This window comes from Abramis brama (genome assembly GCF_963993115.1).
Source record: "Abramis brama genome assembly, chromosome: 4".
Lineage (NCBI taxonomy): Eukaryota > Metazoa > Chordata > Actinopteri > Cypriniformes > Leuciscidae > Abramis > Abramis brama.
Window position 1 is genome coordinate 40,649,381 of NC_139966.1, and position 13,292 is coordinate 40,662,672.

Consider the following 13,292-nt stretch of genomic DNA (forward strand, 5'->3'; position numbering starts at 1 on the left):
CTTGTACAGCAGATTTGTACAGTAAACCTTTGATTTAGTTTAAAAAAGTTGATCTTTAGAATGTTTCATTTAATGTGTTTGAAATAAATACACAATCATTGCGTTCTTTTAAGGATGCTGAAATGCTTTACTCGTCCTGCACATTTTGTGTTGGCTCGGATCAGACCCAAACATAAAATGTTTCATTAATACAACGAAGAATCATTAAAAACATATAATACTGCTTCTATTACATATTAATGTATTAGTAGTTTTTAAGACATTTGGAGCACTTACAAAATTAACATTATTATTTTTATATATTTTTGCCTTTTGGTCAAAAATGCGCTGGTGGAATTCAGATGCGCGTGAACGCGCGCCCGACGCCTCTTCTCCAGTACGCGACGCGCATTCGAGCGCAGGTCTGATCTGCTGTTTATCGCGCGCACTGATACTGATACTGATACTTAACGGACACAAAGCCGGGAATAAAAGCCGGGAATAAAAGCACTATAAAGTGAGTAACCATGATTATCTTCTCGTATTGTTATTATTGATGCATAAAGAAAAACTAAACTTTAAGTCAGGAAGTGGGTGATAGTAGGCTAATACATCGTGAGTTGCTAGAACTTTTTTTCTAGCAGGAAGTCAAATTTATATATTTTTGTACATTGCCTGTAACGTTACTGTGCTTGCATTACAGTGTTCACGGTCTGGATTACTGTTGATATTAAAGTATTTTTTGTGAACAAGTCGTGAACATGCAAAAGTTTCTGATTCTCTAGAAAAAAGAGGAACTTGCAAAGTGTAACAACACTTGACTCTTGTTCCACTTACAGAGATTAAACGAAAATGTTTTTGTTTTACATCATGATGTCTTACTCTCTCTTGACATTGTCAATTTGACTATTTTACTACTGCTTTACATTTCATTGCAATAAGTCACTTACTGAAATATTATTTTTTACGTATTTATGAGTACATTTATATTTTTATGGCTGCATTTTAAGCATAATACATTTAAATACTCAAAAATGTCTGTACATGAGCCATGAAATCTTGGCTTCTCTTTCTATAGATGTGGAAAGCCGTGGTGGGACATGATGTTAGTGTGAAGGTCGAATCAGAGGGGGACGATTGGGAAACGGATCCAAATTTTGAGGTAAGCAGACAGGGATAATACTTAAAAGCGCTCTAAAGACACTACTGTAAAGTACTAAGACACAAAACTGCTCCTGGAGGGTAACTGTCCTGCAGAGTTTTGCTCCAACCTGCCTCAACACAAATTCTAGTATGCCTAGACTAGTAAGACTTTGATTAGCTTCAGGTGTGTTTAATTGGGGTTGGAGCTGAACTCTACAGGACAGTGACCCTCCAGGAGCAGGATTAGACACCCCTGGTTTAGAGTTAAGATTTCTATATTTTATATATAAAAATGTGTCTGTGTTTCAGAACGATGTCTCAGAGCAGGAGCAGAGATGGGGTGCCAGAACCATAGAAGGATCAGGCCGAAAAGAACACATCAGGTAACAGTGAAAAAAAAATGATCTCGAGATTTTAAATGAAATAGCAGGTTGCTTTAATGGCACCTTGTTGCAATGCATTGAACTGAAAGCACTGCTGAAAAGAGCGTCACTCTCTGCAGTGAGGAAAAAGGAAGTAGAAATGCTGCCGACTTGAGTTGCATTTCCAAATATGGACTGATAAGTTCACGTTCACGTCATGTCAGAAGCGGAATAAGTTGTTGCACTGACACACGGCATTTTAAATATAAGATATATCTATATATTTTATTTTCATAATGTTCATGCTGAACACATAGATGAGCACCGTAAACAAATGCAAAGATTTGAGTGCATAACAAAAGTGCCACATTCCATGGTAAATATGCAGCATGTAGTAACATGCGATGTGCCTGTTTTTGTGTGCAGCATTGCAGATCTCAGGGAGAATGTGTCTCGGGAACATGAGGTGGTTAAGAAGAAAGAGATGGACCAGGGCCCTAAAGCCTCTTACGGCTACGGAGGGAAATTTGGAGTTGAGAAAGACAGAATGGACAAGGTTAGACTTGAGAACAGGCCAAAATGTGAAGGTGCCGTCACATTTACCGTTGCTCTGCAAATTTTCGCTCACTAAATCCAGTCATTTCAATAGGAATCCACACAACTGGGAATTTTTTTTACGTGATGGCAAAAGATTTCCCTAGGCAAATTTCGCAGATTCGCTGCACTGATTTACAGAAAGCTGCTTGGTTGAAAGTGACTTCTGTGTGAGCTCTGCTTCATACATCGCTTCATTATTAATAATAGAAAATTGGCATCAAAACCTTACTGAAAATTCACTTATGTGACCACTCCTTATGTCTACAAATATTTATCGGAGTGTATACAGTAGTGGCCAAAAGTGATGTCCAACCTAAGAAAATTGACATCTTCACCCTTTATTCAAATCATATTAAGAATTTGTTAAGAATTTTGTAAGGTTATTCCATAGTTGTGCTTGGAGTCAATTGTTTTATTGGCGATAACGCAATGAAACATGCCAAATTGTGCGGACATCGTTTTTAGCCAGCCTGTCATTCAAAGTAATTATGAACACATGCACACACAAAACAGAGAAAACAAACAAAATATTAATAACTGATTATGGTGTAGTTAATGTATGCTTTTTCCTGTGAGCTTTTTTTTTTTTTTGCATAGTAAAATCAAACCTGTTGCTGTAGTTGCCCTTTTTTGCAAAATAACTTTCGTCAGATAAATACCTTAACCATATTTTAAAAATATAAAATATTTTCCACATATTTTGATGGTTAAATCAAACTTATAGGGTCATTAAAAACAAATATCCCCTCTGGACATCGCATTTGGCCACTACTGTATGTATGCATATTCAAACGACGCTATTAGTTTGATGATATTTGATGATTTTAATGAAAATAAATGATGTGTTGAATTTTCCCAGGGTGCTTTAGGACACAACTATGTGGCGGACGTAGAACAGCACTCATCCCAGAAAGATGGAGCAAAGGGTTTTGGGGGAAAATATGGTGTTCAGAAGGATCGTGTGGACAAGGTTAGAAACCCTCTCATCACTGTCCTATGATTAATAATTTAATAAATGTGGTTGAATAATATGAATAAATAATTTTGAATCTCATTTTGCCATTTTTTCATTGATTCACTACAGTCTGCCATGAGCTATGAGTATAAGGGTGAGGTTCAGCAGCATGCATCTCAGAAAGGTACTCATACATTCAAATCACTTCAAGCACTATGCATCTTCTCTTCTGTTTTGTCTGTTCTTTCTATAATAGTCACTTCTTTACTGTTCATAAGATTACGCTAAAGGTTTTGGTGGCAAGTATGGTGTACAGAAAGAGAGAGTTGACAAGGCCGCCCTGGGTTACGACTACAAAGGCGAGACTGAGAAACACCAGTCGCAGAAAGGTAATTTCAATCTCTGCTGTTATTTAAACCAGCATCCTGGTCCTCGATCCATATTTTGCTGTCCTTTTGGTGGAAGAATTGTTTATAAAGCATTTCTGAACTTCTCACAGACTACTCAAAAGGCTTTGGAGGAAAATACGGCGTGGAAAAAGAAAAAGTTGACAAGGCTGCTTTGGGTTACGACTATAAAGGAGAAACGGAGAAACATCAGTCACAGAAAGGTACATTCAATCTCTGCTGTTATATTGACCAGCATCCTGGTCCTTAATCCTTACTGTGGCCTATTTTTGGTGGAAGAATAGTTTTTAATGCATATTTCTGTTTTCTGAACATCTCATAGACTATGCAAAAGGTTTTGGGGGAAAATACGGCGTGGAAAAAGAAAAGGTTGACAAGGCTGCTTTGGGTTACGACTACAAAGGAGAAACAGAGAAACATCAGTCACAGAAAGGTACTGTACATATTTCCTGAGATCATTTGACTGAGGGGAAACTCTCTCAAAACTCTTATTTATTCTGATGTTTTGTAATGATTGTAATAGCAGAGGCTGCATTGGTGTCACAACACTTGGCATCTATCTTTGAATGTTTGTCCTTTGAGGGTCCTGGGAACATGACTTTGGGGCCCCCTGCCACAACTAGTGCCCCGTTTTCTTACTTTTTGTAACAAGGTTGACAAAAATTGTGTTTTCTATTATAAGATGATTGAAAATAGTAGCTGGGGGTCACAGTGATTATCTTGTGCTGTATTCTCTGTCGGGTCGTGCTTTATGCATTTTTCTGAGGGCCCTGATATTCATCTTCCTTTGCAAGTCTCGTGGCCTGAGGCTTTGAAGACCTCTGATAGTCAGAGGCTCTTGGGAATCAGTTCTGATTTTCCAGATAACTAATATGTCAAAGTTCATATCAAAACATGTGATGTATTAAACTGACAGCTGAAGCTAGAGATGCAACACTTGTTATTTCAGACTATGCAAAGGGTTTTGGAGGACGTTATGGAGTCGAAGCTGATCGCATGGACAAGGTACATTTCGAAGATTTTTATTACGCCATCATTATTTGTGTTGCACTTACAAGAAATAGTTGAGATAGTTACATTGCTAAATATATGTCAAGTTACAATTACCAGAAACAAAGTTTCAGTTGTGAAAAATAGTCACTTACGAGAAATATAATCACAGTTGTGATATATAGTCACATTGCTATATATATATATATATATGGCAAGTCGAAATTACAAGAAAGAAGTCGCATTTGTGTGATAAAGTTGCACTTACAAGAAATATAGTCACAGTTGTGAGATATAGTCACATTGAGATTTATACGGCAAGTTGAAATTATGAGAAAATAGTCACAATAGTGCGAAATAAAGTTGCACTTTCGAGAAATATAATCACAGTTGTGATATATAGTCACATTGCAATATATACGGCAAGTCGAAATTGCGAGAAAATAGTCACAATAGTGCGAAATAAAGTTGCACTTTCGAGAAATATAATCACAGTTGTGATATATAGTCACATTGCAATATATACGGCAAGTCGAAATTGCGAGAAAATAGTCACAATAGTGCGAAATAAAGTTGCACTTTCGAGAAATATAATCACAGTTGTGATATATAGTCACATTGCAATATATACGGCAAGTCGAAATTACGAGAAAATAGTCACAATAGTGCGAAATAAAGTTGCACTTTCGAGAAATATAATCACAGTTGTGATATATAGTCACATTGCAATATATACAGCAAGTCGAAATTACGAGAAAAAAGTCATAATTGTGTGATAAAATTGCACTTACAAGAAATATAGTCACAGTTGTGAGATATAGTCACATTGAGATTTATACGGCAAGTTGAAATTACGAGAAAATAGTCACAGTGCGAAATAAAGTTGCACTTTCGAGAAATATAATCCCAGTTGTGATATATAGTCACATTGCAATATATACGGCAAGTCGAAATTACGAGAAAATAGTCACAATAGTGCGAAATAAAGTTGCACTTTCGAGAAATATAATCACAGTTGTGATACATAGTCACATTGCAATATATACAGCAAGTCGAAATTGCGAGAAAATAGTCACAATAGTGCGAAATAAAGTTGCACTTTCGAGAAATATAATCACAGTTGTGATATATAGTCACATTGCAATATATACGGCAAGTCGAAATTGCGAGAAAATAGTCACAATAGTGCGAAATAAAGTTGCACTTTCGAGAAATATAATCACAGTTGTGATATATAGTCACATTGCAATATATACGGCAAGTCGAAATTGCGAGAAAATAGTCACAATAGTGCGAAATAAAGTTGCACTTTCGAGAAATATAATCACAGTTGTGATATATAGTCACATTGCAATATATACGGCAAGTCGAAATTACGAGAAAATAGTCACAATAGTGCGAAATAAAGTTGCACTTTCGAGAAATATAATCACAGTTGTGATATATAGTCACATTGCAATATATACGGCAAGTCGAAATTGCGAGAAAATAGTCACAATAGTGCGAAATAAAGTTGCACTTTCGAGAAATATAATCACAGTTGTGATATATAGTCACATTGCAATATATACGGCAAGTCGAAATTACGAGAAAATAGTCACAATAGTGCGAAATAAAGTTGCACTTTCGAGAAATATAATCACAGTTGTGATATATAGTCACATTGCAATATATACAGCAAGTCGAAATTACGAGAAAAAAGTCATAATTGTGTGATAAAATTGCACTTACAAGAAATATAGTCACAGTTGTGAGATATAGTCACATTGAGATTTATACGGCAAGTTGAAATTACGAGAAAATAGTCACAATAGTGCGAAATGAAGTTGCACTTTCGAGAAATATAATCACAGTTGTGATATATAGTCACATTGCAATATATACGGCAAGTCGAAATTACGAGAAAAAAGTCATAATTGTGTGATAAAATTGCACTTACAAGAAATATAGTCACAGTTGTGAGATATATTCACATTGCAATATGTACGTAAAAGTCGCAATTGTGAGAAATAAAGTTGCACTTTCGGGAAATATAATCACAGTTGTGAGATAGTCACATTGCGTTATATACGGCAAGTATAATCGCAATTGTGAGATAAAAAGTTGCACTTAAAAAGAAAAATAATCACAGCTGTAAGATATAGTCACAATGCGAGATTTACATAAAGGTGTAATTACGAAAAACAAGGTTGCAAAAGCGAAATGCATTGTGATACGGTGAGATATAAATTCTTTTAAATTCTCTTTTCTCTTTCTCTTTCTCATTCTCTTTTTTTTTTTTACTGTAAGGCACAAATGGGATTCCATACATTATTCATTTGGTTGGACAGTTTCCCAGTGAATGTACATTGAGTGTTGTTTTTCCTCACAGAGTGCATCTTCCTTCAGTGAGATGGAGTCACCATCATCAGCTTATGAAAAGCCTCAAGCTTTCGAGGCCTGTGAGTGTTTGTTGTACAGGTCTTTGGAAATTATACATTTAATATGATTGGTTTTGAGTAGTGATGCAATGGCATTCATGCATTTTAACTGTTGAATAATGGTTCATATACTGTTCAGGGACACTGTAAATATTTGATTATCTGTTCTTGGTGTTTATAGCAACTGTAGGAGCTGGAAACCTTAAGGCTCGGTTTGAGAACATGGCGAAGTCCTCGGATGAAGAGAACAAGAAGAGAGCCGAGGAGGAGAGAGCCAGAAGACTCGCTAGAGAGAAGAGAGAACGGGAAGAGGCACATCGCAAACAGGAGGTACACATTTGATACATATATATAAATGCTCGCTGCACTTTAATAGAAACGCATGACAATAATAGATAGCCCACCCACGCACACCAGCCTCTTCTTTTTCATACACTAATAAACACTTAGCTGATGATGTTCTCTTTTAAGGAGAAGCGTGAGCATGAAGAGGAGGAAGAGAATCAGAGACCTCCATCTGTGCCAGCACCCCGGAATCCCCCAGAGGCGTTGGTCAGAAGACTGCCTGAAATTCCCAGAGATGAACCAGAGACAGAAGCTCAGGCAAGACCCTTTTTGCTATATTGTTGTTGCTTGTTGCTCTTTTGAAAAAAAATTAAAAAAAATGTTTAGACATACTCTAATGTTCACAACGCACAACTCCTACACAGACCATATACGGAAACCAGTATGACATCACAACCATGAGCACATTAACATACTGATGCCCGTGTTTTTAAATAAACATCTATTCAGTATCCAGCAACCTGGTGGGGCTTTAATTACTCATTTCACATGCGTACAGCCAATCATAACACAGATGATTTACATATACAGGTACAGTAGCAAAAAGAGTGTTTATTTCTAACAGTGACAGAATGTCCAAAAATGGTCATGTTCAAATGATAAAACTGTGGAATATTACCCCAAATTGTGAATTGTTTTCCAGATTCATTAATCGGAAACAACTCAGAACACTCTACGCTAACACTTTATTTTACAGTGTCCTTAGTACATATGTTACATTAACTTACTCAGAGGTGTAAAGTCCAGGTTCAGAAAGTAAAAGTCCTCCTCAGTGTTTTGTTCCAATCACCTGGATTTTGCAGTTTTTCAGCAGTTTTTCAGCCAGGAGAATTAGTGAAAACTATGGAAGCTTGTTTCCGCCACAGAATAAAACATTTTAAAAGATAATTGCGACTTTTTATTTCACAATTGCGACTTTACATCTCGCAATTCTGACTTTATTTCTCAGAATTGCGAGATATAAAGTCAGAATTGCGTGAAATAAAGTCACAATTACGTCTTATAAAGTCAGAATTCTGACTTTTTTTCTCGCAATTGCGACTTTATATCACGCAATTCTGACTTTATAACACATAATTGCGAGTTTATATCTCGCAATTCTGACATCTTTTCTCAGAATTGTGAGATATAAAGTCCAATTCTAAGGAAAAAAATATTTCAATAATATAATATACATTTTTTAAATTTAATATATTTAATATAAATATTAATTTTATTTTTTATTTTTACCTCAGAATAGTTTATATCTCACAATTCTGACTTTATAACACGCAATTGCGACTTTATATCGTGCAATTCTGACTTTATATCTCCAAATTGCGTATTATAAAGTCAGAATTGCGTGATATAAAGTCGCAATTGCGAGAAAAAAACGTCAGAATTCGGACTTTATAAGACGCAATTGCGACTTTATTTCACGCAATTCTGACTTTATAACACGCAGTTGCGACTTTATTTCACGCAATTCTGACTTTATATCTCGCAATTCAGAATTGCGAGATGTAAACTCACAATTGTGAGATAAAAAGTCACAATTATCTTTTAAAATGTTTTATTCTGTGGCGGAAACAAGCTTCCATAGAAATCAGCTGGCTGAGTTCATGGGTGGAATAAACATATGGCAGGACTTTTACTTTCTGACCCCTGGACTTTACACCTCTGAACTTACTGTAATAATAACAGTAAATTATGCATAATTACATGCAACTAATCTTAAACCAAACCCTAATCCTAATCCTATAGTGTGTACATGTAGTTAATTAATGTTACTCAGTAGGCTACTTAAATGTATAATTTCACTGCAATGAGAACACTTTAAAATAAAGCGTAACTGACCCTAGCAAACGCATAATATCGTGGTAAAACTACATAGAATCGCATAGCAGTGCCTACAAATTTTCTTCTGAAAAATTTAAACAATCTTATGGTTGATTCTTATGTACCAATAAAATGTAAGACACAATTAAGTCAAGTAATAAACTGTCATAGTCTTTTTAAGCTCATATACTAAGAGAATTGATCATCAGTTTCTCTGTGTGTGTTTCAGGTGGAGCAGCAGCCGGAATATGAGGAGCTGCCATCTCTTCCGCCCCGCTCGGATGACCTGATTGAAGAGGAGGAGGAGGAGCCGGAGCAAACGTATTCTGAATGCGATCCTGACCCCATACCTCAGGACCCAGATTATGAGGATATTGGCCTGTGCACAACCGCAGGTTTGACACACACTATTTACTACATGTATTCACTGTGTGATCAAATAGATGGTTCAAATTGCAATTGCTAAACATTTTTGTGATTGTTAACAGCTGTAGTTCCTCATTTTTTTTCATTTTTTTTTCAGTGACTGTTGATAACGATTATGAAGATCTAAGTGGAGGGGGATTTACAGCCAAAGCCATTTATGACTACCAAGGAGGTACGCACAACCATAACAGCAACTGATTAATGACATTGTATCTGCTTGAATAGTTTCTTAACTGACTCTAAATAACTATGTAATTCATTTTCTGAGCGTTTGTATCATATTCAATTTCATATCAATTTCAATCATACTTTTGCAGAGGACAGTGATGAGATCTCCTTCATGCCAGACGACATCATCACTAACATTGAGATGGTGGACGAGGGTTGGTGGAAAGGAACGTGTCATGGTCGCACAGGCCTGTTTCCTGCCAGCTTTGTGGAGCCCATGTAGTTACCAATAATCAATGATCAAATGTATGTTTATTAGCCACTTGCAGACAATTATCTTTTATTTCATTTTTCTTCATTTTTCTATGACATACAGTACAAGTGCAATATACTAACATGTTTTTATGAGCCTGTATCTATTAACTGAACAACATTTTCCTTTCAAGTCACATGGTTAGTTACCAGATAACGTGGACATGAACTGTTTTCTATAAAGATGTTAGATTGGGTATATATATATATATATATATACCATGATTATTTGCACTGCCGTTCAAAAGTTTGGGGTCGGTTTTGTAGTGTTTTTGAAAGCAGTTTTTATGTTCACCATGGCTGCATTTATTTGATCAAAAATACAGTAAAATAAAGTAACATTATGAAATATGACAATTCTTTTTTCATATATTTTAAAATGTAGTTTATTTCTATGATGGCAAAGCTGAATTTTCAGCATCATTACTCCAGTCTTCAGTCATTCTAATATTAGTTAGTTGCTTAAGAAACATTTATTATTATGATCAATGCTGAAAACAGTTGTGCTGCTTAGGAAACCATGAGCATTTTTTGTCCAGAATTGTTTAATGAAAGTATACAGCATTTATTTGAAATATTTCACTTTTGATCTATTTAATACATTAGTGCTGATTAAAATGATTAATTTCTCTATAAAAATGTATTTTGAACGGTAGTGTATATATTATGACGCATGCAATAAATGTCTAACTAGTCATATTTTTCAATGACGTTTTTGCCACGGTCCGGATTTTAAAACGAAACGTTTGGTAGCAGTAATGTTTTAAGTTGTTAGCTGTTAATTTCAAACTTTATTGCAATTATAAAGACTTTTGCTCGGTACAGAGATTTACCATTGTGCTTTATAGATACACATCATTTTATGCTTCAAGATTTATATGCCAAGCAACTGGCTTTTGCTCTTTTCTTTGACTCAGTGTTATGCATGTGTTGACCACAAAATAAAAGACAACATTTCCCATGAGATATATTGGATTTATTAAGATAAAAAAGGATGCACATCCATAATTATTCTGTCTGCAAAGAAAATACATAATACTTCACAACTTTAAAGTAAAGCAGACCCACAGAATGACATGGATTGGAGTAGAGAAAAACAAGACTTTTATTAGAAGAGTCAGTCGTGTGTGGTACGCTGAATGCAGGTAACGTACAGTGTTTTTACTCTCCATCACATCGCACAGTGACAGTCACCAACAGATCACAACTACATTTTACAATTGCAAACACTGTAAAGAATATTTCTGCACGAGGTCATGCAAAAAGTCCATAGAAACGTACAAACTGTACATGAAAGTGATGCACAGCGAGGCTCCCATGCAGCTGATACTGGAATAATGTCCATGCTCAAGCAGTTCAGTTCATCTACCAGGCGAGACCCTTCTTCGTCTTAGGCTTTCCTTTTTTAGCCAAACGTTTGGCTTTCACTTTCTTCGCCTCCCTTTGGTTCATCCAGACCGGATACCGTCCTTGATCGTCCAACATTGTCTTTTTATTGCGTTTAGTGTCCAAATCCATCTTTCCACCATCTTCTGCAGAGCAACAACAGATAAAATTGTATATAATAAAATAAAACACTTACTATAACTAGAAGTGCTAAATGTTTCTATAAAAGCTCACCATCTTCATGCATCTCTGCATCTTTTGATTTCTCCTTCACTTTCTCAGGTGGCACCACGGTGGCGATCTCAGCTACATCTTTCATGGTGATCTCTCCTTTCTCTCCCTGACCCAGCACTGTTTTGAGTCGTGCCAGTTCTTTGGGGGCATTTTTCTTTCTTTTCTCCGCCCTCATCTTCCTCCTCCACTTGCTGCGTAAACTCTTTGCCATCCTGATGGAAACTAAGGTGAGAAAAAAGACAAAAAAATTATATATATGCAGTGCACACACACATATATACATATATAATATAAAGAAAAGTATCTCTGTGGATTTTATATATATATATATGTATAAAAATCCACAGAGATATAAGTATCCTTTTCTTCCTGGGCTGAAAAACACGTTTCCTTGATATTTCCACATGTTTGGTATCTCCCTCATTAGACATCTGAATCGCCTCAATAGCGCATTATTAGAGTAGCCTGTCAATCTAGTGAAACACCTAACGTTACGTTAAATTGTGTAAAATTGGTCACTACATAAGAACTAATACATATCAGACATGACAACCTCACATATCTGTTGTCATCTTCATAACCAATCACCCGTATATATTTGGGTATTTTCAGAATCAAGAGATTTGTGTAAGAAAACTCAGCTGAAAACGAAGATTATTGTTAGCCAGTTAGCCACCTCATATGCAAAACTAGCTTTCTACTTTAACAGACATCACGTAAAAGCACCACTTATAGACGTAATTATTGCCAATATACGGACGAATATATTTATTCTGTGTTTACACACCTTCAAAGCTGTATTTATATTCGCAGTGTGTAACTTACATGGATCTTCACACCGCCTCTTGATACACGTGTATCTGTGTACAGCTGCCGCTAAGGAAAAGTTCTGTTACGACAGTTCCTGATTTGCGACAAAACATCCCGTGTTGACGGCTCGTGGGGGTCGCGCGCTTATTCCAGTAGATGGCGACAGAACTGCGGCCTACTTTCAAAATCTTAAACATTTCAAAATTGCAGGTGAGTTAAAGTACAAAAATACCGGTGAAAAATGTATTATAAATGATGTCCTCCTTCCAAATGAAGCTTTGTCTTCATTTAGAGGTGAAACGCTTTCTTAATTCCAGCTTAAAATGCCGAGACAACTATTTGTAAGTTGATTTATCCCCAACATGTGTAAACACTGTTGCTCTGTGCCCTAAGCTCTGTTTGTTTTGACCAGCCCAGTATGTCGGCTTTTGGCTGAACTAACAGTGGTGTTGGACAAACTGTTTATGTGACTCATGGCAGATGGAGGGAAGACGGGAAAACTCATTTGACAAATATAATTATTTTTTGCAATTCCATGTGGTGAGGCCAGCAGTGCTGAAATTACACAGCCATGGCTCGACAATGCATTTTTCTTTACTGTGTTGAGTGCTGACCAAGGGGTCAAGGTTTGATGGGTTAACATTGTAGATGCAGTTTTCAGTTGCAAATACTACATTATATTATTGTAGATTTTTGGCCAATAGTTAATTTTTTTCAAGTGCTTTTCACTGTTTATCTTTGACATTAGTGTTTCAGTGAAGCAGTGAAACAGTGAAGTGGTTCAGACTGTATATATATATATATATATATATATATATATATATATATATATATATATATATATATATATATATATATATATATAATATTATTATTATTTATTATTATTATCATATATATATTTGGAGTACACTAGCACAGGGGTTTTCAAACTATGGTA

The 13,292-nt window shown here is 35.8% G+C and overlaps 2 protein-coding genes across 3 annotated transcripts; one reads left to right on the top strand and one right to left on the bottom strand.

Moving 5' to 3' along the window:
* The first annotated feature begins 345 nt into the window (after positions 1 to 345).
* On the top strand, positions 346 to 10,886 carry hcls1 (hematopoietic cell-specific Lyn substrate 1). Its single transcript, XM_084112376.1, has 16 exons — positions 346 to 496; positions 1,058 to 1,141; positions 1,432 to 1,505; positions 1,911 to 2,040; positions 2,941 to 3,051; positions 3,166 to 3,220; positions 3,315 to 3,425; positions 3,536 to 3,646; positions 3,766 to 3,876; positions 4,393 to 4,448; positions 6,805 to 6,874; positions 7,035 to 7,183; positions 7,325 to 7,456; positions 9,246 to 9,411; positions 9,540 to 9,614; positions 9,760 to 10,886. Exons 2-16 carry the CDS (start codon positions 1,058 to 1,060, stop codon positions 9,891 to 9,893), a joined length of 1,569 nt encoding a protein of 522 aa, XP_083968502.1. The 5' UTR covers positions 346 to 496; the 3' UTR covers positions 9,894 to 10,886.
* Positions 10,877 to 12,757, bottom strand: llph (LLP homolog, long-term synaptic facilitation factor). Of its 2 annotated transcripts, none has more exons than XM_084112383.1 (3): positions 12,368 to 12,757; positions 11,543 to 11,764; positions 10,877 to 11,454 (listed from the first exon to the last, which is right to left on the bottom strand). In XM_084112383.1, the coding sequence occupies exons 2-3, from the start codon at positions 11,751 to 11,753 to the stop codon at positions 11,288 to 11,290; spliced, it is 378 nt and encodes a 125-aa protein (XP_083968509.1). In that variant the 5' UTR covers positions 11,754 to 11,764; positions 12,368 to 12,757; the 3' UTR covers positions 10,877 to 11,287. The 2 variants fall into 2 exon arrangements, with proteins under 2 accessions (XP_083968509.1, XP_083968510.1); XM_084112384.1 differs by having other exon boundaries at positions 10,877 to 11,451; positions 12,368 to 12,488.
* Between the last annotated feature and the right edge of the window lie 535 nt (positions 12,758 to 13,292).